General features: G+C 38.3%; 1 protein-coding gene across 2 annotated transcripts in view; it reads right to left on the reverse strand.

The window, feature by feature from the left end:
- DAPK1 (death associated protein kinase 1) overlaps positions 1-26,448 on the reverse strand; it is an 89,933-nt gene that overhangs the window by 33,268 nt on the left and 30,217 nt on the right. For both annotated transcript variants that reach the window (XM_057418958.1, XM_057418959.1), the window contains exons 2-6: positions 12,273-12,494; positions 2,812-2,950; positions 807-936; positions 477-525; positions 306-332 (exon numbers count right to left, since the gene is read on the reverse strand). In XM_057418958.1, the coding sequence (XP_057274941.1) occupies positions 306-332; positions 477-525; positions 807-936; positions 2,812-2,950; positions 12,273-12,494 (567 nt within the window). The remainder of the gene's footprint in view (positions 1-305; positions 333-476; positions 526-806; positions 937-2,811; positions 2,951-12,272; positions 12,495-26,448) is intronic.

Here is a 26,448-nt window from a genome sequence, read left to right on the forward strand (position 1 = left end):
GGCAAAAAGCTTTGCTGCTATTTCAGGGAATATTGACCAAGATAAAGCCACTGTGGAAAATCATCTACAGATCTGAAGACAGCTTCCCATGCTATCTTAATGCTAATTAATGGCCTTCCTTTCAGTAAATATATTATTATGATTGTTCAACTTGAAACATGATGTGCAATCAAAATGGTTTGACTTCTACGAACACCACTGAAAATCCAGATGATGGAATCAGAATAAAAAAAAAAAAAAGACAAAAAAAAGACAAAAAAAAAGAAAAAGCATTTTCAAGAGCACCCACAGATTTTGGTACTTACAGAATATAAGTTATTACACCGATGCTCCTGGAGTGAAAGGTAAAAAAAATGGGTGAGGGAGGGGGTAGAGAAACAGATGGAGGGACAGAGAGGAGAGAGAAAAAAAAAAAAAAGGTTAGAACATAAGAATAATCAAGAGAGATTTACTTCAAATAAGATCCAATAACTTACCACATATCTGCTTCAAGACCAAGAGGCTCATAATTTACTATTTCAGGAGCTAAAGGAGAAAGCAGGAAGATCAGTACGTAGTCAGAGAACAGATCTATGTCACTCTGAGCCTATATATGTCAGAGATAATAAGCTAAGATGTTGATAGATAAAGACACCTTAATGCAAGTCTAAGTTGGAACTGAATGATACAAATTGCTTATTTACATTTCAAAATGTCATGAATTACACACAAAGTGCATAATCTGTATCTCAGCCAAACCAAGCTGTGCCACAAATTCTGTTTCATAGACTGAAAAGAATAGTTTGAAGAAAAAACAGTTTTCTCACCAACAAACTCCGGCGTTCCGAAGATATTTTTGAATTCATTTCCAAAGTCAATTTTGTGTGCTAAACCAAAATCAATAATCTTGATTCGAGGCTTTGGTACATTCCTGTCCAACAACATTATGTTTTCAGGCTTTGAGAAGGAGAAAGGGAAAGAGAAGGAGAGATTATACATAGGTACAAAATGTGCAATACATATCAGCATTACTCAGCACTGAACACTTCTCAGTCTAAAATTCTGTCTTCAACAGAAAAATCCCACCTTTTCCTATTATGATGTAACATATGCTAAAAATTAACTACAGTAAATTAGGATTTTGTGTTGATGACAGAGTGCTATGATTTCCACAGGGGCAAGCTTTTAGCTCTTGTAGATACAACAGCTGCAGTTTTCTTGTGGACTGACCGTAAGTGAAACACGCTGTCTTCCCTGAAGACCACAACTTCTGTACGACAGCCATTCAACCAGCCCTGGGAACTTGCAAGAAGCAAAGTCACATAAACTAGCATTTGGGCTTGGTTAACATTACTCCTTGAAAGAAGTTTCTTTCACACTACAAGCAGTCAGGGAGGTATATCTTATTGCCTTTGGATCTCCAACATAAACTTTTGGAGTGGTCCAGCTCCCAGATTTTAAGGTTCAACATACTGACAAAAAACGAAGCAGAACAGGTCCTCATGTCTTTTCTATCTTATTTTAAAATACAGACTTTGGATTATTTTACAGCAAAGATTTGCAAAACCATAAATGAAGTTAGGAGGTAAAATTTTGAGATTACCAAAGGAGCCTGATTTTACACTCCATCACTTTAGTTCGGATACAGAACCAGCTACTTAGTCTCCATATCCTGACATGCCCATAAGCTGGCATGCTTTGAAAAGTTCCTTAAGTTACATCCATCTTTGTTCAGGACTTCTGGAGTCATCCAGCTCAGCTTTTCATCGTCACCCTTCTTTTACCTCTCCTCCCCAATGAGAGGGGCTGATATGTGCAAATGTAATATTCTTCCTTCCCTTCCTACATTTCTGTTGCGTACTTCTATTGCTCGGCATACTTTGAGTCCTGTTGCATACAATTCCTATGTTCTTGGTATCTGGTGAAAGGGTGCTTTGTATTATTACATTGCCAATTTTGGCCAAAATTTACATTTCATATTGTAACAAATGTATGTCTTACTAGATTCACAATTTTTTTCTCTTGTTAACTGTCATATAAAGACCAAGTATATTACTGTAGGCAATGAGGATGAGACTGGGAAAGGTATGCTTATTCTAAAAATCATTTCCTTCTCTACTTCATGCTCAGAACGCAGCACCCCTTTCAGAACTGCACTGCAATGTAAGAATTATGACTCCTTTTCCTATTATGGATATAGCTGCCAACTTCAGGGTATGTTCAGCGGCCTACCTCTGAAAAAAATCTTACAGAAGAAATCATTCTGGAATTAAAACATTAAGAAAGCAATAACTGAGTTTAGATACAAAAGATATCTTTTCATTATCAAAAGGATGCAATTTAACAGGCTTTCAGAAAATGAATAAAAAAGCCCCAAGAGCAAAAAAAGCAGACAAAATGAGCTGCTCTGTTTGCTCCGTAAGAATGTTTGTATTTAACTCTGTACTGTTTCAATTTAGTACCTATAAATAACACACAACAGCAAAAAAAAAAAAAGTTAAAAAATGCATCCTGTTCAGATTATTTCATCCAGATCCCGTTCACATTACATAAAATCATAATCATCATTTTTATTTTGAGACTGCTTCCCCAGAATGGTTTAATTTCATTGGAAGTTGCCATTTTCTGTGAAGAATCTTACATTAAAACCAGATGGGAACTATTTATGGTTTAGTAATTTCTTTTCAATGGCTGACCTTTCCTCCGTCTACATAAGCTAGCAAAACAAAACTGCCGCCAAGGTCTGCATGACGGTGGATTTGTGGCTGGTGTTACAAAGAACTTTAATGGAAACTGCTTACAGTTGTCAAAGTTTTTATTTGCTCAACACACCTTAAGATCAAAGTGGGCAATTTGCAGAGAGTGGAGATACTGAACACCATTAAGTATCTGTTTGAGAAATTCTGTGGCTTCCTCCTCTGTGAGAGATTCTTTCTCAGCTAAGAAGTCGAAGAGCTCTCCACCTGCAACACTTGGAGAACAGAAGCAGAGTTACTGATGAGCTTCCTTTATCCAATGGATTCCTTTTAGCATAGGTAGTCTCGAACTAGCCTTGAAAAGGATACAGATGCTTTGAAATCTGTCAATACCAAAAAGAACATCAAAATAACTTAATTCAATACCCCAGATAGTTAGTAACTACTCCTCGTCTCTGTGAAAGGAATACAATGAAAAGAGTCTTATTTGCTAACAAAAGAAGGTTTAAAAAACCCAAACACATATAGTTGGCTGTATCTAAATTTAGATTAAGTAAAACCCACCCACTCTGTGTATGCACATTTAGAAGAACATAACTAGATGTGAAGTATACTGAGAACATACCAATGTAGTGGGACATCTAGAAAATAAAACATGAATTGGTTCCTATCAGTAAAACATCAGATTTCCAACCCACTTCTCTCCCCCATTGAAAAATACAAAATTTAAAGTTTACTGTGAAACAGATACTGGTAGCTGCCCTGCTGTTCAGTTTCTAAAGTCCTCAAGGCATTCAACTCTTTGAAAACATAGTCTTTGAATTAGTGTGTTACATTCAGCATGTACGTTGTATTTGTTCTCTAACATTACCACCCTTTTCCTGCAATGCAAAGCCACTACTGCCCCCAAATTCCCAGCAAGTGTTTTAACTGTGCAGGCAGAAAGAGGGGTAAGAAGTGAGGAAGGTACATAAGCACATCCAGATTTTTGCGTTTAAGGAAGCAGAATAAACTGAAGATGACCCTTTTCTCAGCTCTGTCAGCAGTTTGGCAGGAGAGGCAATAACTGTCAACAGAAAAAACAGATACTGAAGAGAACAGGAAACATGAACTACAACTATTCTTAAACAACCCATCTCCTCTCAGTTTAAGGACATAGGGAGATGACTGTCTACTATGGCAAACTGTTTTTCCTGTTTATAAAAGTAGCTTTATTACTTAGAAATGTCTTAAAGACCATAAAGATAGTCATATTACCCCCTATATTTTGCACTGTATTGGGATCAGAAAGTACACCCTAATTTATGTTGCCTTTCTGTAGGGAAAACAATACAATCTGTTCACAATTTACATTTCTGATTATGAAAAATAATGGGATTAACACATAACAATAGCTAAACAATCTGTGCAAATTTCTGGAAATACATTTGACTACTTTACATGTCAACTTTTCAAGAGACTTAATCTGCATTACTGTAATGCAAATTGCATGAAAAGTGTATTTTAATGAGCTCTTGGAGCTTTCACTGAGCTGCCCAGACAATAATGAGAGTATTGTTTTTGGTATTACTTGTGTTGTAGTATTTTCTGCATGAAAGCAATTACTTAAACAAAATGCCATTAAATACATGAATCATGGACTGGAAGGAAGAGAGGTAATTTTGTTTTTTTGTTTTTTTTTTTAAAAGAGATATTAAAATAGAATTTCTAAATATTAAATAATTTTACAGAGGCTGGTCAGAAAAATCTTACAAATGGATACACTTGCATATTCTCTCATTCTTTGCTTCCAACTGAAAAGACAGGAAAAGGTTTTCAGGCAAAGGTCTGTATCTGCAACATTTTATGATAATGCACAGAAACATGGATGGTGACACAGTGCTGGCATTTCTCTTCATTTTCAGTTACTGGGCTAAGAGACTTAGACATCCATGGAACTTGTTTCCAAGTGGATGTCTGCTGCATTTGCCAGGAGGCTGTTAGCTGAAGCACAGCCATGCCACACAGAGCAGACTCACTTGTGGTTGCTTCCCCAGCCATGGGCAGCCACAGAAGCAGTCACAGCAAACCCCAGCAGCTCTGTGCACTCAGCATGGTTTGCCATTGGGCTGTTATGCAGTTTGGTGAGCTGGCGGAGCTGGACCCTTGGCTGAGGAAGAGTCCCAAAGGCTCCACCAAACACATGGTTATATGGTCTACTTCTCATGTGAAACAGTGAAAGTGCACGATGATGCTTAAATCATCAGAAATGCAAAAGAAGTACTCAAAGAACACATTTTCAGCAACAGAAACTTGCAACACTGTGCTGCCCATCCTGCAGTCTAAAACAGACTGCGACTGTGTCACACAGGTATTGGTATGTTTTATGGCTGTTACAGTTTAGTCTTACACCCACTGGCATATTAAAGATAGGCAATCTCTGTGAAACTTATTAATCATCTGTAAACAAGCAGCACTGATTACACAGCTTCCTCTTAGATCCAGAAGAATGATTTTATTCCCAATGTTTACTTATTTTCAAGTTACCTAACAAAGAAACGTTAACTGTGTTTGTGTAAAATGGAAAGAGTCTCCTCCAGGTTCTTATCTGCAATCATTCCATTTCGTGCAATTCTGCATCCTGAAACTTTACACTGCACGAAAGTGTAAGTTTCATGCACATGCACCTTTATGCGCCCCAAAGATGTCACATTTGTGAGTAGTTAATCGCATGAGATCACATATGGCTTTTCTCTAGCACTGCTGAGTACTATCCTGTCATTGCCACAGGTTAGTTTTAGTGACATTTCTTTTACGTGAAGCCTTATGCTAGAGCAAAATTGAATGTTACCTGTATTTTGCAGGTAATACAACTAGTGCTCATCAATCTTAAAACTGAGGTCCAGAGAACCTAACTGGTTAAAAAAAAAAAAAAAAAACCTGATTTTTTTTTTTTCCCCTTAAAATTCAAAGCTAGTTAGCAAAAGTTGCAGATTTTTATTAAGTAAGTGCTGTGTGCTTCTTTAGATGCCTGTGACCTAAGTGACTTGGTAGCCCTATACTTAAGCAGTGTGTGGGTGAGGGACTGGACGTAATACACTCACAGCTTTGTTCCAGAAGCAGCTGGACCTCTGGTCTACAGGATTTTACTGTTTCCCTTCACATTACTCATCTTAGCCTTAATGCCTAGGGTAAGATCCTATGCAGGTTCACCTCACTGAAAGGCAACTACTTCAAGAAAATCACAGAGGTTTAATACAGCTTACTTTACAAGTTTCACTTCCACAATTAATTCACTGCATTATAGTGACCCAGGTCTATATTCAGAGCCTGCTTTCATACATTTCATTACCAGATTATATATCTAAAATCACTAGATGATCTTGACTGGACTTTCAGATGTCACAGGTCAAAGAAATTTATTAGAACAAGCCAACAGAGACACTAGCTACGTAAGCTATTGCAGTCTTCACAAGCCTCCTAAAATCTTGCTGGGTTTTCAAGCCTAGCGCTGCACCTCAGCCAGGATAACAGAGTCCCACGGTAAACAAACACTGCATATTTTACTATCCCAGGGTCACCTTCAGAGGTGGAGCCAGAAACCAAGCAGAAACACCATTCCACCACCACTGCACATGTGCACATCCCATCTCATGCACAAATGCAATCTTAATCTAAAGGAGAAGGGGCAGACAACTCCATATATCAGCTTCTACAACTGATCTTTTTGAATGTCACCTTCTCCCAAGTAGTACACTGGTTCCACTTCTATTACAATCCTTCAGCCTTGTTTCTAAGTTAGCTTTAGTGTGGCTGGTGCATGAATGCCTTGTTGGAATCTGCCTGAAACCAGGTCATTATGCGTGTTTCCAGAGCCATGCAAACTGCCTTCAGGGCTCTGCAAAGAGGCCCATGCAGCCAGCATCTAGCAGACTGACATCAACCAGTGGCTGGATAGATTGCTTCCTCAAGGGAGTAGAGGCAAGAGGTTAACCAAGCACTAATGTTTCTTCCTGTAGAGCACTTTGGAGTGTCTGTACCTCGTATACTCTGGAAGCACAGACGTTCTCTTCAATTTCTCTGTTTGCTGGTAGGAATTATCACACAGCTTTCTGAGCAGTTCATCTGTGCTGTAACAACTCTGATCGCCAAAGTGCTCATAAATAACTGATAGGGAACAACCTATACCCCTTCAGATTAACAGAAGAGCTTGATTACAGCCAAGTCACAGCTAATTCCTTTATAGCTGCAAAGCCCCTATATTCTCCTTCACACACTGTTTTCCTTTAAAGCATTAGTTCTTTAATATTCCTGCATAAAAGTCTGTAGCTTACATTTAAACCAAGTCACAATTTTGCAGGCATCATAGGGTGTTCAATTATTTTGCTCAATAAAACAAGAATTTGTGACTCCTGGAGATGACAATTTTAATGATAAAATTTTAATCTTAAAGGACATGTTATATTATTGAGCATGATATAACACAGAAAGCCATAAGGGCTCAGTAAATCTATTTTCACTGTTATAGCATGACTGCATTTTACATTGGTTTTGAGTAGCAGAGCACGTTTTCATAAATACTTTGTACAAGCACTAAGAGCAAAGCTGATACGGTACGTGTTACTTCCCCAGCATTTCGAGGCAATGCTGCCAGCTCTCCCTAGACTGATGCAAATAAAATAAAGCTTTGGGTCAACTGCATTCTTTTTTATAAAATGCCGCAGTGGTAAGAGCATTTCACAAGCATTTTTAAAGGAAGGTCTGCAACCCACATATTTCCCTCTGGAAATGAAAATATATCGCCTCTGGGAAAAAGGGTTTCTGGATAGTGCTTTTGCAAGTTGCCAGACTTTCTTAACTATGAAATGGAACTGATCACCAGATCTCAGAGGAAGTCATTATGGGAACCTACACAGGGAACTTAGAACTAATTAACCTTCTCAGCGCAGTCACCTTGTAACAACCCAGTCATATGCCATGTTGATCACACTGCTCATATTGTAACAGCACATAAATGGTAATTAATGATTACCTAAGGATTTCTAATAAAGTGAAAAAAACACAAACCCCCAAACCCAAATGCAAACCCCTTGCTTGAAGAAAATTAACCTTGTAAGTTGAAGCTTACAAAGCTTAACTTGCCTTGCCTACATTCTGAAGCAACATAAACTAGTAAAATTGAAGATTTCCACAACCATTTTATTTCATTTTTTAAAAGCAGGTTTGATAAATTATCTGAATCCTTCTCTAATCCACGTCAACTGCAAAATAAATGCTTTCTCTAAGCATCCTGTGGTCAAATGGCTGCTGTATGACCCTTTCCATTCCTTTAAAACAGAAGTTATCAGCCTAAGACTAGACTGAAAAATTCCTACTTCTGTTTTATTTAAGGTTAAGTGGTTTTACCTCCACTGCTTTTCACAACCTTTATGAATTGTGCAGTTACCAACCCACTCATCAGAAGTACAAAGTGTACTGCATGTTTTGAAAGAGCAGAATAAGTCAGTTAGCTGTTTCCTACTCACAGAAAAACACTGTGCTTAGCTTTTTCTTTATCTAGCTACCAGAAATATCAAGACATGTTACAGCATCGCTATGCCTCATCATTTTCCTTTGTCCGGCTTCCATTAGACACACCAGCTGTAATGAAATAATCTCTTCAGTGTGACTGAAATCTCTCAGACACTGCGATGCTAAGGACTAAATTCTAAAGAAAGTATATAAGAACTTTTTAAAAAAGCATAAACCTAGTATTTAATACACAACGACTTGTAAGTCAATGTCATTCCTCTTTCTGAGCTGACACTTTCAAAGCTTTCTTCTTTTCTTTTCTGAAGTTCAGCATGTTATTCATCATTCAGAACTATGCTACAAGAGCTGTCTTCAGTTAAGATTTCCAATTCAGAAATGAAGGTATGTTTCTTGCAGAGAAAAACTCCATCCACAACTTCCCACTGAAAAGAGTCAGCTATTGCTATCAAGCTATTTTAAAAGGTGATACCATCTGATTACTTTTGAGCATTCTAAGGAACTACCATGTAGTTTAAGATAAGGGCATTCATTCTTTGCAGTTGAACTGAGAAACCATAACCAAGGTTCTACAAAGCACCACACACAGTATATTCTGTAGGTCTGCAGTCTAAATGAAAACAGAACAAAGTGGAAGGAAAAACACAACCGAAGAGTCAGATTATGTATCAAAGGTCAGCAAAAGGGGAACCAAGTAGATTCAAAACATGCTTGAGGAAAGAAAATAATCATTACTGTGCAACAGAAGCATCTGTGCTTTCTACTCTGTGAAGTCTGAGAAAATGATGGCTTCAGCAGAACTCACTGAAATAGCTAAGAAATAACAGAGACTACTTCCTGCAGCTGGATAGAAAAAAGTACCATAAAATTCTGACTAATTAATTATTTATGTGAATGGAGAAAAAACCCACAAAAACTATTACAGTTTTAAGCTAGATGAGGAAGAGACAGTGTCTTCTAGTTAGTATGTAACATGCACAGCATTCCTGGCAAGCTGATGAAAGAATTCATAGAATGGGAATTTCAAAGGTTATTTCCAAATCAGGGAGACACTTGCCATTAAGGAAGACCTAGAAATATGAAAATATGCCTGATTTCTCTAAATATACCAGGAGTGTCTCTCTAAATATAAAACGCTCTTCAAGAATATCTCATGCTAGTGTCTAACTTCTGAAGCTCTTAAGGATGCATTTGACTATTAAATATTTCAGTTTTTTGTTTTGTGAGGTTTTTTTTGGTTGGTTTGTTTTTTGTAGGGTCAGTGAGATAAGGTAGTTGAAAGAAAAAACGCCAGACATCTATGTGGATAGTTTTTGATACGCAGCTCTTTTCTGCATTCAGTGTTGTGAGGACCTTGCAACCATAATAATTAACTAACTGCCTACACATTTCTGCATACAAATCACCACACTGAATACTTTGCTGGCTGATGTAACATTTACCACAAGGGAATGAAGTGAAAATTTGTAGAGACAATCATGTCTGAGAAACAGCTGACTAATAACACATGAAAATGTTTAGGATGCTGCACACAATACTGCAAGCCTCCTGCTGAACCAGGAGATAAAAATCAATACTGAACAGGCAATAGTCACTCTTGCCCTGAGACTGTGGATGTCAACATCTGGCAGCCAGCAAAAGGGCAGCTGGAGTGGCTTGATCTCTGTGGGCTGCAGCTTCTACCAAGAACAGAAACCAGAGATACTTTTCCTCACCTCTGCTCGTGTTGCTACCCTTGCTTATTAACATTAGTGTTTCCTCTGGGCTTTTGTTTTGTCATGAATCTCCCATACATAGCTGGAGTGTTGATTTTTAGTTTCTCTCTAAATTCTAGAAAAATCAAGTTACACAAAATTCTATCTGTATGTGGTATACTGTCTCAAGTCATAAAGGAACACGAGTCCCAGGAAAAATGTTATTTTCTGAGCAGAAGGGAAAACAGCCACTTAGGATGGGTTTTGAGCAGAGCAAACCAAGTTATTTAATGAGCTTTCAGCTTTGCATTTGTTTGAAACTGTTCTGTAAGAGCAAAGAATGTCAGGGGAGTAAGTCTCTAGGCATAATGCAAATATTAGAACATAAGAAGAAAGGGATTACATATTTAAATCTCTAAGCATGTAACTGAAATGACATTTTTTTTGTCTTTTCAGTAGCTTTACATACTATCATAGTGATTTTCAGAATCACAAAACGTTACAGCAATTAGCAAATTCAGTTTACAAAGGGTTCACAAATGTGTCATTTCTTCCTCTAAGTAAATTAATGCATTACCTTTGTGATATCCCATATAGCATTTAAACCTGAAAGTCTCACATTGCAGTTGGAAAACAAAAAAAAAAGACGTTTCCAGCAGAAACTATATGGAGATTGTTAACTAGGCAAAACAACCAGTTAAATTGTAATGCCAACAGTTTGCTGAGCTTCATACCATCAATGTTAAGAAATATTAACGCGCATTTTCAGAAGCAGGATCTGCTTCCATTTAATGAACCTCAGAAGGTACACACAGACACACACACCAAACTTGTTGTCAGAAGAGCTCCTATCCATGTAGAAAGGGATTGGGGTGCAGAACAGCCCCATTCCTCCTACCGCTGTCCATGATTACTGTGTCCTCTTCAGAGCTTTCAAGTCCAGACACTGGCCAGATATCAGCTGGACAGATTACAGAACAGAAAGCATGCACTGCAGAAGCAGTGATACAAGGTTATAGACAGAAGGAATGCGATAGCTAGTATCAATGGGGAGAGGAAAAAGGATCACACTAATTTTGCTGAGCATTCATGACACATTTAAAGTGCTCCAAACGAAAACCAGCAGTAGTAGATATTCTGACAGGAACATAAGGTAATTTTACTTCATAGAGGATGATAGTTAATCTTTGTTAAAAAAACACCAAAACTTGTTTAAATTACCCCAAGTTAACAAACTAATACAAATGTGTACTTCTGGAACTAAAAAAAAACACCCAGAGCACAAAAAGTATTACAGTAAATCACCACATACTGGACTAGAAGTGTAAAAGTATGTCCTAATGTAACAAAGTAGTATCATGCATGTACATACCACAGAAAAGATGAAAATCCAACTTTCCAGTATTCTTTTTAAATCTAGGCTGCAAATCTATAGATACGTTACTGAAAGAGCCCAAAACTAAAGTATTCTTGTAAAGCAAGTGAAAATAACGTTTACTAAAGCTAGTAAACAGGAAGATATAACCTTCATAAGAAAAGTTACATGAACAGCCAAGGAAAAGACACAAGTGCTGCCCAAGAATCTGGTACCAAATCACAGAGCAGGAATGCTAATTATACAGTGTCAGGTATGCACCTTATGTAAAGATATGCATGTCCCACCAGCAGGCACTGCCAAACTGTAATGGGTGAGTGATGCTTAACTTCTAAACTTGCAATCTTTGAGGAACTGGAAGCCAGACTTGAAAGAATGCAGAAGTGTTCTCTGGCAATATATTTACTTCAACCTATTAACAATAACCTTGGATGGAAAATGGGAACTAAAGCTATATGAAACGACACGAAAGTTCAGTTTACATTTACATAGGACAGAACTGGGAAAATTCTGTTCTCTGTTAAGCGGGTTGAAAAAAAAAAAAGGAGAAAAAGCTATGATGCTACTTCTTTACATCAACATAAAGCATAGCAAAATTTGCTAAACTAATGTCCACTTAGAATCTGTATTTCCCCCTGCTCTTATCTTTATATCAGTTTACTTAGCCCCAGGTCATTCCTCTGGATCCATAACATCAACAGTGATTAAAGTAACAAGCAGAATAAAATTCTAAATATGCTGGTTTGGGGTGTTTTTTTTTTTAACCTTTGTAGTAGATTGTGTGGTGCACTGTAGTGAAAAATATGTGTAGAGATCAAGAAGCTACAACTCTGACTTAAAACTAAAGAATTCTAAGGCTATTACTGATCACCTTTTGGGGTGGTAATTAAATCATTAAATTCCTAAGTTCTCAGAAAAAGCATCTATTTTGTTAAAACCAACCAACCAACCAACCAACCAACCAACCAACCAACCAACCAATATTTTGTTACTAGTCCCTAGGTCTCTACAGCTACTTACAGCTCCAGAATAAGAATGACGTCTGTTTTGTTCTCATAAACATCATGCAGGGTGATCACATTAGGATGTCGAATCTCTTTTAGTATGCAGACTTCTCGCTCGATATCTTCCCGACTCACCCCGCGCCGGCTGGATTTCGTTCTTCGTTTCTTGATGAATTTTGCTGCAAACTGCTGGCCAGTGCTTTTCTCACGGCATTTTTTCACTACTGCAAACTGCCCACTAAAAAAGAAATGGGGCAGGGGGTGGGGAGAGGAATGAAGGTAAGTGTTTGCTTCAAGGAAGTGTTAAAAGTATCCTCTATTTAACACAGTGGGAAAAAGAGCTGTAACTGAATTACCAATTTGACTAAAGTACATTACTGCTTTCTTATGCAGTCTAGAATAATACTGAAAAAAACACTAGAGAAGACAGAAAAGGCAAGTTAAGGTACTGCTTTTACATCACATAACCATACATACACACACATTTCAGTGTATCTGTAAGTAAAAGATAACACCTCTGTAGATCATTGGATTTTTGACAAATAGTGCATTGGGGATTACTGGGCAAAAGTAATGATTTCTGGATTTCTCCTTCTATATGCATGTTAAGGATAATTTTTTGTTGTTCTGGTAGAGAGACAGTGCTTAGTTTGTTCCAATCTATATGATCTGTCAAAATTTGCTTTATTCTGTCCTAAAGTATGTGGCTTATTTTCTTTTGTTTGTTTCTTTCTTTAATTTTTTGTGTGGGAGTTCTTTCGGGTTTTTTGGTTGTTTTTCTTTTTTTGTTTTGTTTTGTGTTTTTTTTTTTGGGGGGGGGTATGTTTTGATTGTTTTGGTTTTTTTTTATGATACTGGGTTGCAGGGCTTTGGGTTTTAGCTTTAAAAGCACTAACTACATACAGAAATATCAAGAATTACAGCTATTGTATCATCTTCTTAAGTAGGAAGTGTTTGAAAGTGAGAAAAATACCAAAGTACTGAGGAACAAAAACCTGTGACTGTGTTACATACCAGAAGAAACTTCAGGAAGTTGCTGACTCCAATATGTTATTGTTTGACATACAAACCTGTTGCTTCTAGATCTACAGACCGGTTCTAATTGGAAATCACCAGGAATCTAATGCTGAGTTAAAGCAACCCCAGGATTTCTAATATTGCTGAGTTTTGCTTTTAAGTTTTCTTGATCACTCACTGGCAATTCTGGTTTTGGTTTATTTGACTGTATGAAGAATTTGCAAAATTATAAATTTATGCCAATGAGAAAATCTTCTGAAGTTAGCCTACCCTGTTAACTGAAGAAGTGTTGTCCCCTAAAGTAGACTTAGAACAGTGGTTACATCAAAGCTAAGCCTAGTAGGCTTATATCTAGGTATGTATAATTCTACCCATACCATGAAGAGGAGCTGACTTATATTAGTGGTTAATTAATTACAGCTGACAGAGATCTCTCTAGAAGATGTATCACCTGCAAAAAGGGCATCACATAATGACAAAGTGCCAAGTGGGAATCACCCACATCTCATGCAGGAACTAAATGCACAATACTACTTTATACTGGAGAATGAACATGTGCCAAATATGCCAGCAAAGTAATTACACAATTAAGGTGTGCACAATATATAGAAAATAGAAGATGGTAAGTGTTCAGCAACCATTTAATGCAATAAATGAAGATAATAAAATGCTGTAAGAGAAAACCACACTCATGATTATTAAACTTAAATGGCTGATCAGCTAAGAATACCTTATGCTGCTGTGTCGCCACCGCCACCATTACTATGCTGACCCTATACAGAACCCCGAGTGACAAATTGACTTGAACTGGGACACGCAGTTGGGCAAGGCAACATAATTGTCACCTCTAGAAGGCAGGGCAAAGAGATCCTTTTCTAGGAAGCCACCATTAAGGTAGCTGCCACTGGGTGTGAGAGAAATAAACCCACAGGCAGTGAGAGAAATAAAGAGAAGCAAAACAAACAGCCTTTTAAGTTTCAAAGTTTGGTTGTATTTCAAGGTTATGATCACCATTCAAACCTAATTCTTCCTTATTTCCTGAAATCAGTTTATGAATTTGTGAGATGACTTTACGCTGCATGAAAAAAATCCTTGCCTTAAACTGCCTCTCTCCTTCCCCAGTTCTGCATAAAGTTGTCAAGGGCCAGGTTCAGACAGGGCTCAACACATTATTACAAACTGCACTAGACAGAGCACTGCTTTAAGCCACTCCATATCCTCTTACCCATTACATGGAGGTTGGAAGACCTGTTTCACTTACCTAGACTTGGTTAGCTAGTGATATCTGAGATGCTCTAGGACACCTAAGACATTGACATGGGACTGGCAGATGGGGCAAATAACCTCTGAAAGATGCGTGTCATCCTAAACTGGCAGCAGAGGGCTAGACCAACCCTCTTCGCTTGATCCACACCAACTGTTCCTGCAACAATGGCTCTGGGTTTGATCTCCAGGGTCTGAGCATTTTTACACTGTGGACAGCAGGCCAGAGTGGTACCATGTGCACTGAGGTATTTGCAATGTTGCAGAGAACACACCCAGTCTTCTGGCTCTTGCTTATGCGAGGGAAAGGAGCAATTCACTGTCTCTTGCAGAACATGCACATCTCCACAGAGATATGCAGCTTTACTTAAAAAGCAATCAGCTTTTCAGACAGTTCCCAGTTCCAGAGAAACTGCGAAGTCAGGCAGCAGACAGAGCAAGCATCACCACTCTCAACAGCTACTCAAGCTCATAAGCCATAAGGAAGTAAAAAGCCATTGCTTGCATTTTGGCCACCTGGTTGGCTTTCAGGCTAGAAGCCTGAACTGCCTGATATAGTAAGAAAAATATTTCTCCTTATGATTCATCCACAGGCATGAATGCTACGTGGCTAACCACTTAACAATGCTCACCTCTTAAGTCTAGGGCAAAACCTACTTCTTCATTTAAAGAAAAAAACACCCTACAAAGCAAACTGAACAAACCCAAAAAACAACAAACCCCAAAAGACTAAAAACCAAAATTACTGCTAACATCACCTCTGGAGAGTCTGGGACTGCAAAATAATTCTGAAGTACATTGACACACAATGCATTTTGACATCCAAGAAGATTTAAATATAAAGGTTGACTGTGATTAAGTTACACATGTTTCACTGACAAAGCATGTATCACTGACTTCTAGAAAATTCTGGTATTAGAAATTCCAACCTTTAGCCCATGGTGGAATTTTTCTGCACTGAAGAGAGTAATACATTTTCTAATTACTTTCTAAATAAAAAAACATTCCACGGGTGTTTTTAAATATGCACTGTAGACCTGTAAGCTAAAGAAAGATGACTTTTCCATAGTACTATTCATATTCGAATTACACCATTCCCCAAAGCCACTTCATGCTTCTGATGCCTTTATGGCTGAGGCTGTTTAATCATATTTTTGACAATGAGTGAACTATGGTATTAGAGCACGAAGCTGACCTACTGAAACAAAGTGGACCAGGTAGGACAAGCAGATCTCTCTCCTCCTCTTTTGAGCTATGCAGCTTTATTTTTTCAGTCTTTCACTTTTTCCTCCAAATACAACTACCTGTTTGAAGGATGTCCTATCTATTCCAGTTCAATATAAAAGTGTCATTGGGAGACCAATACATTGTTTAAAACCACACAACTTTATAGATAGGTACCATTCACAGTTTACTAGGATGTCAGGTTCCAGAAATCTTTGACATTGCTCAAGGCAGCAAAAAAGCTATCAACTAACAGGTATCTAGACTAAGTGTCAATCTTTTACCAAATAACCTCCTTATTGTTGCCTGTTGTGGTATTCAGCACATAACCCCACAATTAGTTGTTTGTTATTAAATGCTGTGCATGCAGATGACACTTAAGCCGCAAGGAAAGGGGCTGTTTCGTGCCTGGGATCCCTAAGACAAACTATTTTACAACTCTCCTGTTTTAAAAGCAGGAGAGGTATAAATCAACAGGTATTTATTGGGCTTTAACTCACAGAACTGCAGTGACAAGTTATTGTAAGTCAACTCTGTAGGATCTAACACATTTATACCCAGCAATATTCTCCCACAGATCCTACAGTTTCTGATCCAGCATTCATTCATACAGTGTGTCCAAAGCCAGAAAGTCCTTCAGATTTTTAAGTTCCCTTGCTTTTGAAGGTGATTACCATTTAGGAGACAATTATACTGAAAAATAATACAGAAATAAATCACAAATTCACACTTAATAAAATATCTGAGATTTTTTTTTTCTGTTTGTTTTCCACATGGCAGAATCAGGTTAAACAGTACAGCAGGATGACAGCTTGATGTTAGAACAAATACTTCTGTTAATAACAGTAATTTCTTTTGTGATCTTGCAATTCTTACTCAACCAGCAGTTAATTACTATTCTAAATCCACTCTTTTTGGCACACTTGTCATGGTATCTCCACACTCAGTGATTTTCCAGTCTTGCTTCAGAACAAGTACTTATCCCATTACATTTTTCCATCTTTTTTCCAAAAGGACCTCACCAAGTCCTTTCATTTTTTTCCAGAAGAATGATCACAGTGACTAGGGTGGCAGACAACCTGGATTCCTCCCCACTCCCAGATTTCTGCACCAGCTCTTCCCAGCTAGATCCTTCTTTAAGAACTAAAACTCTTGTCCCAAGAACACTCCAAGCTGGACAAAGAGATACTCAAGTAATCCCCACGGACTATTTGTCTATTATTGTCACAATAGGGCAAGCATAGGGAAATTCTCCATGCTGTCTTCTGAGGACTACATTCAAAAGCGAAAGTTTAATGGGAGCAGGGGATAAGAATAAGGAAAACGTGTTATGTTGACATCAGAGTAATAAAATATCTTGGTATGTTCCTGACACTTAGGATCACTTTTTCCTAGTTTAAAAACTTGGTGTTTACTACTTAAATCTGAAAATGTGCTATATTAAGATCCAACTGCTTTTACTATTTGTCTCACTGCTTTCCTTTTTAAATATTACACTAATCCAACAGAAGGAGGCTTACATAATACAATTAATCAGCCAGTGAAAAAAACTCTGACTCTATCATACAGCTACTCGTTTCCCCCAATGAAACCATTACTAGCAGACTGCAAATACCTCTGTCTTTCCTCAGAGATGTGAAGCAAGGAAGGCCAACTGAGCAGGTGACCTGCAACCCCAGCAGCACCTCAGCATCAGCTCCATCACTCACCACTGCCACCCAGGTACCGCTGCCCGTCATCAAGGGCATTTGAGCCGCTTCTGCTAGTAATGCTTTCTCACACAAAACTCTTCAGTGAGGTAGCAGTACCTGAGTCTTTTCCAAAGGAAAGGAAAACTTTTCCACAAACTGTGAAGGGTTATAGCTACATTAAATCCCTCTACATCTTCTAAATCAAACAAAACATTTTCACTTCAGCTGCAATGCCAAATTGCAGGCAACCTCTTTCCCCTCAGTCCTCTCTCCCTCTTTATGGTCTTGCAAAAGACAGTGCACTTACAGAGACACCTGAGAACCTCTCTTGCATGTATGTTTACAATACCACAGCTGAGAGTCTCTAGCACAAAGCATTACCCTTGCCCCATTGAGAAGATAAGCTATTATCCTCATTAGCAAAGTGGTGTAAGCTGTGTTTAATAGGTTAATAGAGCACTCCAAGCAGATGCAACTGGGAAGTGGTAGCATTTCACATGGACCACACTCAAAAGACAAAATGCCTCATGGAGTAGCAGCACTAGTGCTAGCTACCACGATCGCATCTGCAAAGAAAAATCTTCATAAAGAAACTGGCATACTCTATAAAAAGGTATCTTGGCAGGTAGAGTTTCCCTAAGAGCACGCACATCTTTTCCCCACAGAGGGCATTTTAAGCAACATGCCCTTTCCCCAAATCACATTTTTAATTTTGAGCCAACCAAAGCGTATAGGCACATAGGGAATGAATGCAGGACTGACTGATAATCTTGTATCATGTTTGTTTAGGCTCTGAAAGTCAGAAATACTTGCATGGTGCTCACAATTTTTGTGCTCCTCCCCTTGCCCTCCAATGTTTAATTTTCTAGCACTGATGCTGAGATTACCAGAAGTGTTGTTCAACTGCCAGTCCTCCACGCACTGAAAAGCTTTGAAAAGACATGGCAAGCAACACAAAGGTGATGAGAACACTGCGGGATAGCTGTTACCCGAAGGATATATAGATCCTGGATAGATAATTAGGCTGGGGGATATTTTTGGGTTTGGTGTGGGTTTTTTTTAACAGCTCTGGCAAAACAATTTTCAATGTAAGTAACAAGCACTTCAAGTGCTGACACAGACACACATCTCAAAATTAACAGTAGAGCCGTCTGCTTTGTGTCCATGGAGAAATGCATTTTCCTCGTTCACAGCGAATCTAAGTGGCAGCACTCAAAATAGTTGACCACTCTGTCACATGAAGGATCACCTAATTACTTGGTAGGATAAGGAGCCACAAGCACCTGAGGCCTATTTATCACTGTAAACATGTTTCAACTGCACATAAACACTTGTTAACACTGGTCATAGCACAACAGAACAAAAAAGCAGTACTAAACTGGTGAAAGAGGAGTTAAATATGATACAGCATATAAGCTAAAGAGAAAATACTCCTCAAATCCTATGAGAGTGTAAACAGGAGGATAAGCCCGCTGAAATCTGACAGTGCACTAAAGAGATCATTGTTAGGAGAGGTCTTTCCCAACTACTACTAATATAGATAGAAAAACAACTATAAGAACTGAATCAAACTTCACCATGAAACTATAAATAGTAGAGCGGTGCAAGTACAAAGGCAGAAGAGTAACACACTTATGTAATTTTGCAGTACATTCCAACATGTGTGGAGTTTAAATCAAGCTGTAATTTATACCTGTTTTCTCAGTAAAATGTATGCATTTTCCTTCAAAATATTCTGGAACAGCAGCAAAGGTTTAAAGAGCAAGGACAACAAGGAAAGGGTAGCAAAGAAGAAAATCTGGCAGATACATAAAGCAAAGACAAACAAATGTACTGACAACCAGTATTTCTTAATTTCCAAGTTTCTTGTTATACACAGATATGTTTATACACTTATGGACTCTGTGTCTCTTAAATTCCCTTCACCAGTTTCTGACTTAGAGGTATTTTGGTGTCAGATTACCAAGTTTCAGAAGTACCCTGATCCCATATACTGACTCAATCTATATGATGCTGTAATAGTTTGAAATATTTGATGTATAATTTAAAACTATTTTACCAAAACATCCAAAGCATAAAAAGGACTTCTTCCCTTATATATTTTAAGAAAAAAACAAACAGACCCAAACAAACAGAAGCCCAACTTTTAAAATCATCTGATTACTGTGTAAAATACTGCCAGTTGGAAAAAATACTGCATTATCAGATACCACTTTTTGTCTGCATAAATCAACTGAAACCTGTCATACTACCTATTCAAATACAGTTCAAACAGTGTAACTCTAAACTTATTAATGAACTTAATAGAAAGATTGTCTGTAACAGATGGTATCACACAATGAAGCAGTCAGAATTTGAGGTTTCAAATGCTGTAAAAAGCAAGTGGTCTAAGTTAATGTTTTAAACATATCCATATACTAAACTACCTATCATAACCTTGTATAACTGAGGTCATGTTGCAGAATAGACTAGAAAGCAAACAATCACAAACGTAGGGCATTTGTCTAAGCTGTTCTTTTCTCCAGCATTTTAAAGCTTGTGCCTTATATTTCTGTGGTTTAGTTATTTTAAAAGCTACCATTATGCATTTCAACTATGCATTTATCTCCAGCAGAAATCCTCTTGTGCTGATAGCCTCAGCAGATTACACCAATGAAAATGGAGTTCTCTATTGCTCTGCAGCTTTCTGCAATTTCATCAGGCTGCTAACTTTTCTCTAGATGTTTTCTAAGCTTATAGGAAAGTGATTTTCAATCTCTCTGTTGTTTTCTTAGAAACCCAGAAGAACCAGTAGTCCTAAGAGAGGACACAGATAAAATTATTTATCATTCTGTTATGACAACGCACAAGGAAGATAACATGCTGTTTAAAATTTATTATTTCTTATGTGCTTCCAAGTCCTACCTGGAAAATGAGAGAAAGGGGCAGGCAGAAGAGGACCCAAGACTGGGATGGACTACTTCTCCGCCTTTGTACAGGTATGCACATGTATCCAATGCTGAATGGAAGACTATGCTACAAAGTGTCTTCACAATACCAGTTTATCATACTATTACCTCACTTTCTGGTCCACACATTTAAAAAGGACAAATGATCAAGGGGGTGAGCAGCTTTGCCAAGACTCTCTACACAGTTTTCTATATACGTATTCAGTCAAGATGCCATCTCACTGAACACAGCTCTCCAGAATAGCAATTATTGTTAAGCACCAGCAGATTAATCAAATGGCTCTGGCAGGCTCAGAGAAAAGGGGATAAAGAAAGAGAGCTAGGTTTGGCACACTTTCAGTGTATTATACCCACATGTTGAAAGTGAGACAGCACACCAGTACACACCCTCCCATGGCTTTCTCAACACCCCGAACTAAAAGAAAGGGGCTAATTCTATTCATAGAACTATGATAAAAGTTTTTCCAGCACAGTTAATTTCAAACAAGATAAAACTGTTAGAGTGCGTATGCATGCACACATGTGTGCATACATTTACTGAGCTGAAAAGCACTCATAAAACTAATACAGTCCATCACACCAAGATGATAGAAAGTGGATCCTATGTATCAGCAATTTGACAGTTAACTTCTACTGCAGATGACTGAAAAATTGTTCACATTCAGAAACTAGAAGTTTAGAAAAACTATAGTCTCATGATTAGGCTTTATTTGTGAAGTGTAACAACTAATAAGTTTAAATATATATATATATAAAAAAACCCAGCTCTTCCCGCCCTCCATTTACATGCAATACATGTAAATGCTTTGACCCACTCTCTGTGTATCTAAATATGCCAGTATCTCTATACAGTCATGACTACAGCACTGTAGGAACAGGATACAAACCAAAATATGACTACATGATACTTTATTTATTTTATACACACTATGCTGTGGAGCTAGTAGGTAGATATTTGATATATTCTGTCTTTGTAAGTGGTAACTGAGTTACCGTCCTTGAAAAGGGCTTTAATTAGTAGCATAGGAACCTTAAAAAAGAAATTAAAAGAGTCAAAGAGCTTGCAACATATGTATCCTGCTGATGCACTTTGCCTGAAGGCTAATGGACAGCCATTGCCAAGTATGGCTGCTATGTAACCAAATGAGAGTGCAGTCCTCTCTTTTACCCCAGGAGAGTGCCTTCACATTTTTTCCCTTAAGGAAGGCTTTGTTCCAGGACAGGGCTCTAAACTGAACACGATTTCAGCCCACTAAGTGTGTTTTCACTGGGTAACACTAGTCTCTCCATGACGTTGCAAATTTAACTGCTCTACACAATTCCTGAGTGTTGGCATACAAGAGCAGGGAAAAGAGTGGAAGGAATTACGAAAAGCAAAGTGAGAGGTGCTTTACTGTGTGCTTCAACATGAAAAGACTTTAAAAAAGGCAAACAGCATCAGGTTGGTTTGGAACAGAGACCATTTGTAATTTCCTTATGTAGTCTACCTCTTGATACTTAATTAGATGTGACAGAACCGTGGTTTACTTCACCACTTCAAAGGGATGTTTAGGTTAAGTACTTGAGTCACAGTACATCACTCATTACAAGTATAGGAAAAAGTAAATGCTGTTCAAGAACATATTAAATCATAAACAAACATTAGAACACAAACATGTATAACAAATTTAATATAAACAAGTCACATGAAGAACATCACCTCTGAAGACTTTATCTGCATTGAACATGAATTTGTCTATAGAGATACCACTGGTCTTAGTTCAAAATAATGAGAAAGAATAATACAGGAGTTATAGTGAAGAATGGAAAGCTCTCTACAAACCAAGTCAGCCTTTTGTATACAGAATAGTTCAACAATTATTTATTATCTAAACTGAACTGCCACACAAAGCATGTAAGACACTGTCAAGGCTTACAGTACATTTCATCATTATTTAAAAATATTGAACAACAAAGCTTACCCAAGACTTTAAATAAGAGTTAACATTTTGTCCTGGGTTCAGCAGTAGCAGTCATGTTTCACCTTCATGGTAGCTGGTGCACTGCTGTGTTTTGACTTCCAGCCTGGGAACAGTGTTGGTGAAGTCGATGTTTTCGGTTGTTGCTGAGTGATGTTTACCCTGACCAAGGACTTTGTGAGGCTCATGCTCTGCCAGGGAGGAGGGGAAGCCGGGAGGAAGCAGAGACGGGGCGCCTGACCCGGGCTAGCCAGGGAGGTATTCCATACCACAGCACGTCATGCCCGGGGTGGGGGGTAACTGGGAGTTACCCAGAAGGACACGGGCTTCCGGGTGGGACTCGTTTTTTGGCCAGTGGTACTGTATTCTCTTCCCTTGTTATTTTCTCTTATCATTGTTGTTGGTAGTGGTAGCGGTGGTGATTTGTGTTGTACATTGGTTGCTGGACTGTTCTTGTCTCAACCCATAGGAGTTGCACTCTTTCAATCCTCCTCCCTGTTCCTCTGGGAGCGGGGAAGGGGAGAGCCCCAGGGGGCGGACCCGCGATTGGCCTCAGCCCAGCACCACTCACTGGGAGTGAGTGAACAAGCTGTCTGGCTAGGGTTTAAACCACGACACATCTGTAAGCTCAAATTGGCAGACTACAACTCAATAGTGCAACAGATTTCAGCAAGTCCTTCAAAAGTTGCCTGCTCAGTAGATAATGCTTTGCAAGAAAGATGCATTCTGAAGCCTATGCACAGTCCTTAAGCTTTATTTCTGAAGCTGCCCAAGTTGTGTGTTTCTATAGACTACATCAGTCTTTAACTAATTTTTATTGCTTTTTCATCTTTAAGGGAAAGAAAAAAAATCCTATGACTCAATTTCCCTCAATTTAGATAACTGTAAAATGAATTTCAGTTGTTTTCCCAGGTGATCTTCAGATTTCTTAAAGCATTAAAAATAACCCTTATAATTTTCTTTTTTCACATCCAAAAGATGGATTTATACAATTCAGGAGCAAAATAAGTGGGAGAAAAAAAACCCAAATAGCCCCACACATGAAACCATTAAGGCAGAGACAAGACACAGAGCAACCTCACACAAAACAGTTATGTGAATGTGCAATCTTAATTTTGAGGGTTACTTTAGAAGATTTAAGCATTCACACAGAAGTCTTCAAACTGTTTCTCTTTTCAGCACCCATACAATAGAATCATTTTGGGAAGCACTTGAAAATTGCTGGAAATAGCTTCCATCTGTTAAATGTAATAAGGCGTCTGCTTTCCATTGAAGACCTTTGAATAAAATGTTCTATTGCTTTCAACATACAGCTGCAACCATTCCATCAGTTTATTCCACCTCCTGTTTAGAGATAATGGCAGGGGCAACAAAACCATCAAGTCCAAGATTTAAGAGAGTTTGGAGCAGGGCACCTCCTACTACACACCCTCCTTTCCTTTCTTCTACCTCAATCATGACTTGATTTCCTGGTTACAACACGTGATATAAACGAGGCTTGCTGTGACCAGGTGTCCCACTGTGGCAACATGATCAGAAACTGTGCAAGGCGCACCACTCAGTTTGCTGCACTGCTAGTCTTCCTTGGTGAAAGTTTTTTAGAACAAATGAAACACCCCTTGTTTGCCTATTGGCTTTTTTAAAACACTAATTTTGGATTAAGCTGCATAGTTTCATAGGCTGTTTATCTCTGGTGTTTACCATCTTCAACCCTCTTCATCCCATTCACCATGCTCTTTTAAAGTAATTGAAAGACTTCATTTAATTATTGTCAGAACTGCCAGCCTTCTGCATTTATTTTCCTTGCTAAACACTCTTAATTCCATATTTTTATGATCTCTGCCTTTGCCTCCGACCTCAGCACTTTGAAGTCAACCTCTCCTGTACTTCACTAGATCTAGGTATTTAAGCCAGGTTGTCTAAAACTTTGAAAAATTACAAATTCCTCCTCAGTCTTTTGAGCTCTGCTCTCTTCTTTACGGCTTTTCCCTGACTCCAATGGGATGGCCAGGTACTCAGTCCCACCCCCAGTCTCTCCTAGGAGAGACTTCTGCAAATCACTTTCTTCTGCAAATCACTTTCTTGCCGCATATACTATGTCCTGAATACAATAGCTGGTTTGCTTCCAACTTGCCTAGCTTACCTTTGCAATAAAATGGCAGAGCACCCCAAAGAAACATATTTTGGGGACAGGGGACTGGGTGGGGAAGAACAACCAACCCTTACAATTACGCTTCCTTTCTGAATTAAACAGACTGCTGCACCCCAAACATGCATTCACACTTCCCCAAGCACCTTTAACACTCAGTAGAGCCTATTTATTATCAGAGAGAAACAGTCAGAACCTGTTCAGGTCTCAAGTATGGATGTAAGAAATGGGTGGAGTCTCCGCATGTTCAAAACCAAATTCCTTACTATAGTCTAAATAAAGAAATAGCAGTAAACTGTGCATTGATAATTTAAAGCTTCTACATATCTTACGTTAAAAATACCCCAGAAATCTACTCTTTTCAAAGTTACTTACTCTCGCTTAGATAGCTGAATAACACTTTTGTTACAACTGTTTTAAGGAACAAATTAAAAAAATGTGCACAACATCTAAATTTAACTTGAGAGCTAAGTGGCAGATGGCACATCATGTGCTTACCCATCAATCTGCAGCATTGGCAAAAGGATTAATCTGCAAATCCTGCTGCATAATCAACATCAATATAGGAAGTATCTACACCCCGTGTGCCTGTACTCTCCCCTCCAGCCCATTAGGGAATGGTATTTCAGCAGGAAATTCTTAGACATTTACCTATCCGTTTGCTTTTGGGCCCAAACCAGTCATTCTTAAGTACCACCCAATTAACAGTATAAACCATCTGAAGTTCCAGTGTTTGCCAGGATGTCTCACTTCCAGGAATACTATTAGGTATGGGTTTCACACCTCTTTTCTAATTCTAAACCAATATTCTTCCAAGAAGTAAACACAAATTTCCACTGGTTTGCTTTAGGTTTTTAATCTCCTTTCTCTCCCACTCCCAATTATTGTAAATACTGGTATCAATAGTCTCACCATAACTGAACTAAATGGAATAATTATCCAAACCACAGCAAATTAAATTCTCTTTAGCTTACTGCAAATGGCTCCAACTTACAGCAACTACATATTTTCTAAAAGTAACTCCAAACACAGAAAGGATTGGGGCATTTGTATGCTCTCTAGTCTCAGTGCATAGTATGAATTCAATAGCTGGAGGGAGCGGAGGGAGAAGATTGACAAGATTTTTTTTGTTTAACTATTTCTACCCAAATCCTTATCACTTTTTAACATAACACATAACCCTCCAACCCCCTTCATTCCAGGGAAAACAGAGCCCATAGCAATTCAATCTATGCATTTTTACGTTGAAACATAAAAATGTCTCAACATGCTGAACTGAAGATCACTGCTCTTTGTTACTTCAGTATTGGTTTTGTTTAACATGCAAGTATTTCATTTTAGGATTCCCTGCTACAATACCAATCACAGTGTAGTCGTGGAAGTCATGGATGAAAGCCACAGCCAAACCCAGCCACTTTGCTCCCTTCACTAAAAACACAGTGTTCTCCTCCTTTGGTAGGCTCCTGAAGTGCTGTTGTGCAGCACTTGAGAGATGGCAGATTTGGAGCATGACTGCTGAATAATAACATGGTCTCAGGTTAAACATGTGTTTTATTCACACGAGTGCTCCTTGTGGAACAAGGATGAGGTTTACAGTTAGACTTCCAGATGGAATTTGAGAAGCAGGAAAAATGTCAAGTCTTTGGATTGATAATTGGCTAACTCTTTCAGAACCTGAAAATGAGAAATGACAGTAGGTCACTAAAATTAAAAGGCTTGCATCGAATTAACAGAAGAAATAAGCCCATCATGATATCATTGATCTATTGGCTCTCTTGAAGTGTCTGAAAATTGCAGCACCACCACCATCCTTTGGGAATTCATCCATTTGCATTCCAGATTATTAATGGTGCCCACTTCCTCTCAAAACCCACTTTATTTTCCTTGCACAATATTTAACATGCTTTCTGTCTATAAGTACTTACTTTGACTTATGAAAAAG

The sequence above is a fragment of the Pezoporus wallicus genome, unplaced genomic scaffold, assembly GCF_028554395.1.
Source record: "Pezoporus wallicus isolate ANWC-B61680 ecotype Strahan unplaced genomic scaffold, APGP_CSIRO_Pwel_v1 contig_371, whole genome shotgun sequence".
Classification (NCBI taxonomy): domain Eukaryota; kingdom Metazoa; phylum Chordata; class Aves; order Psittaciformes; family Psittacidae; genus Pezoporus; species Pezoporus wallicus.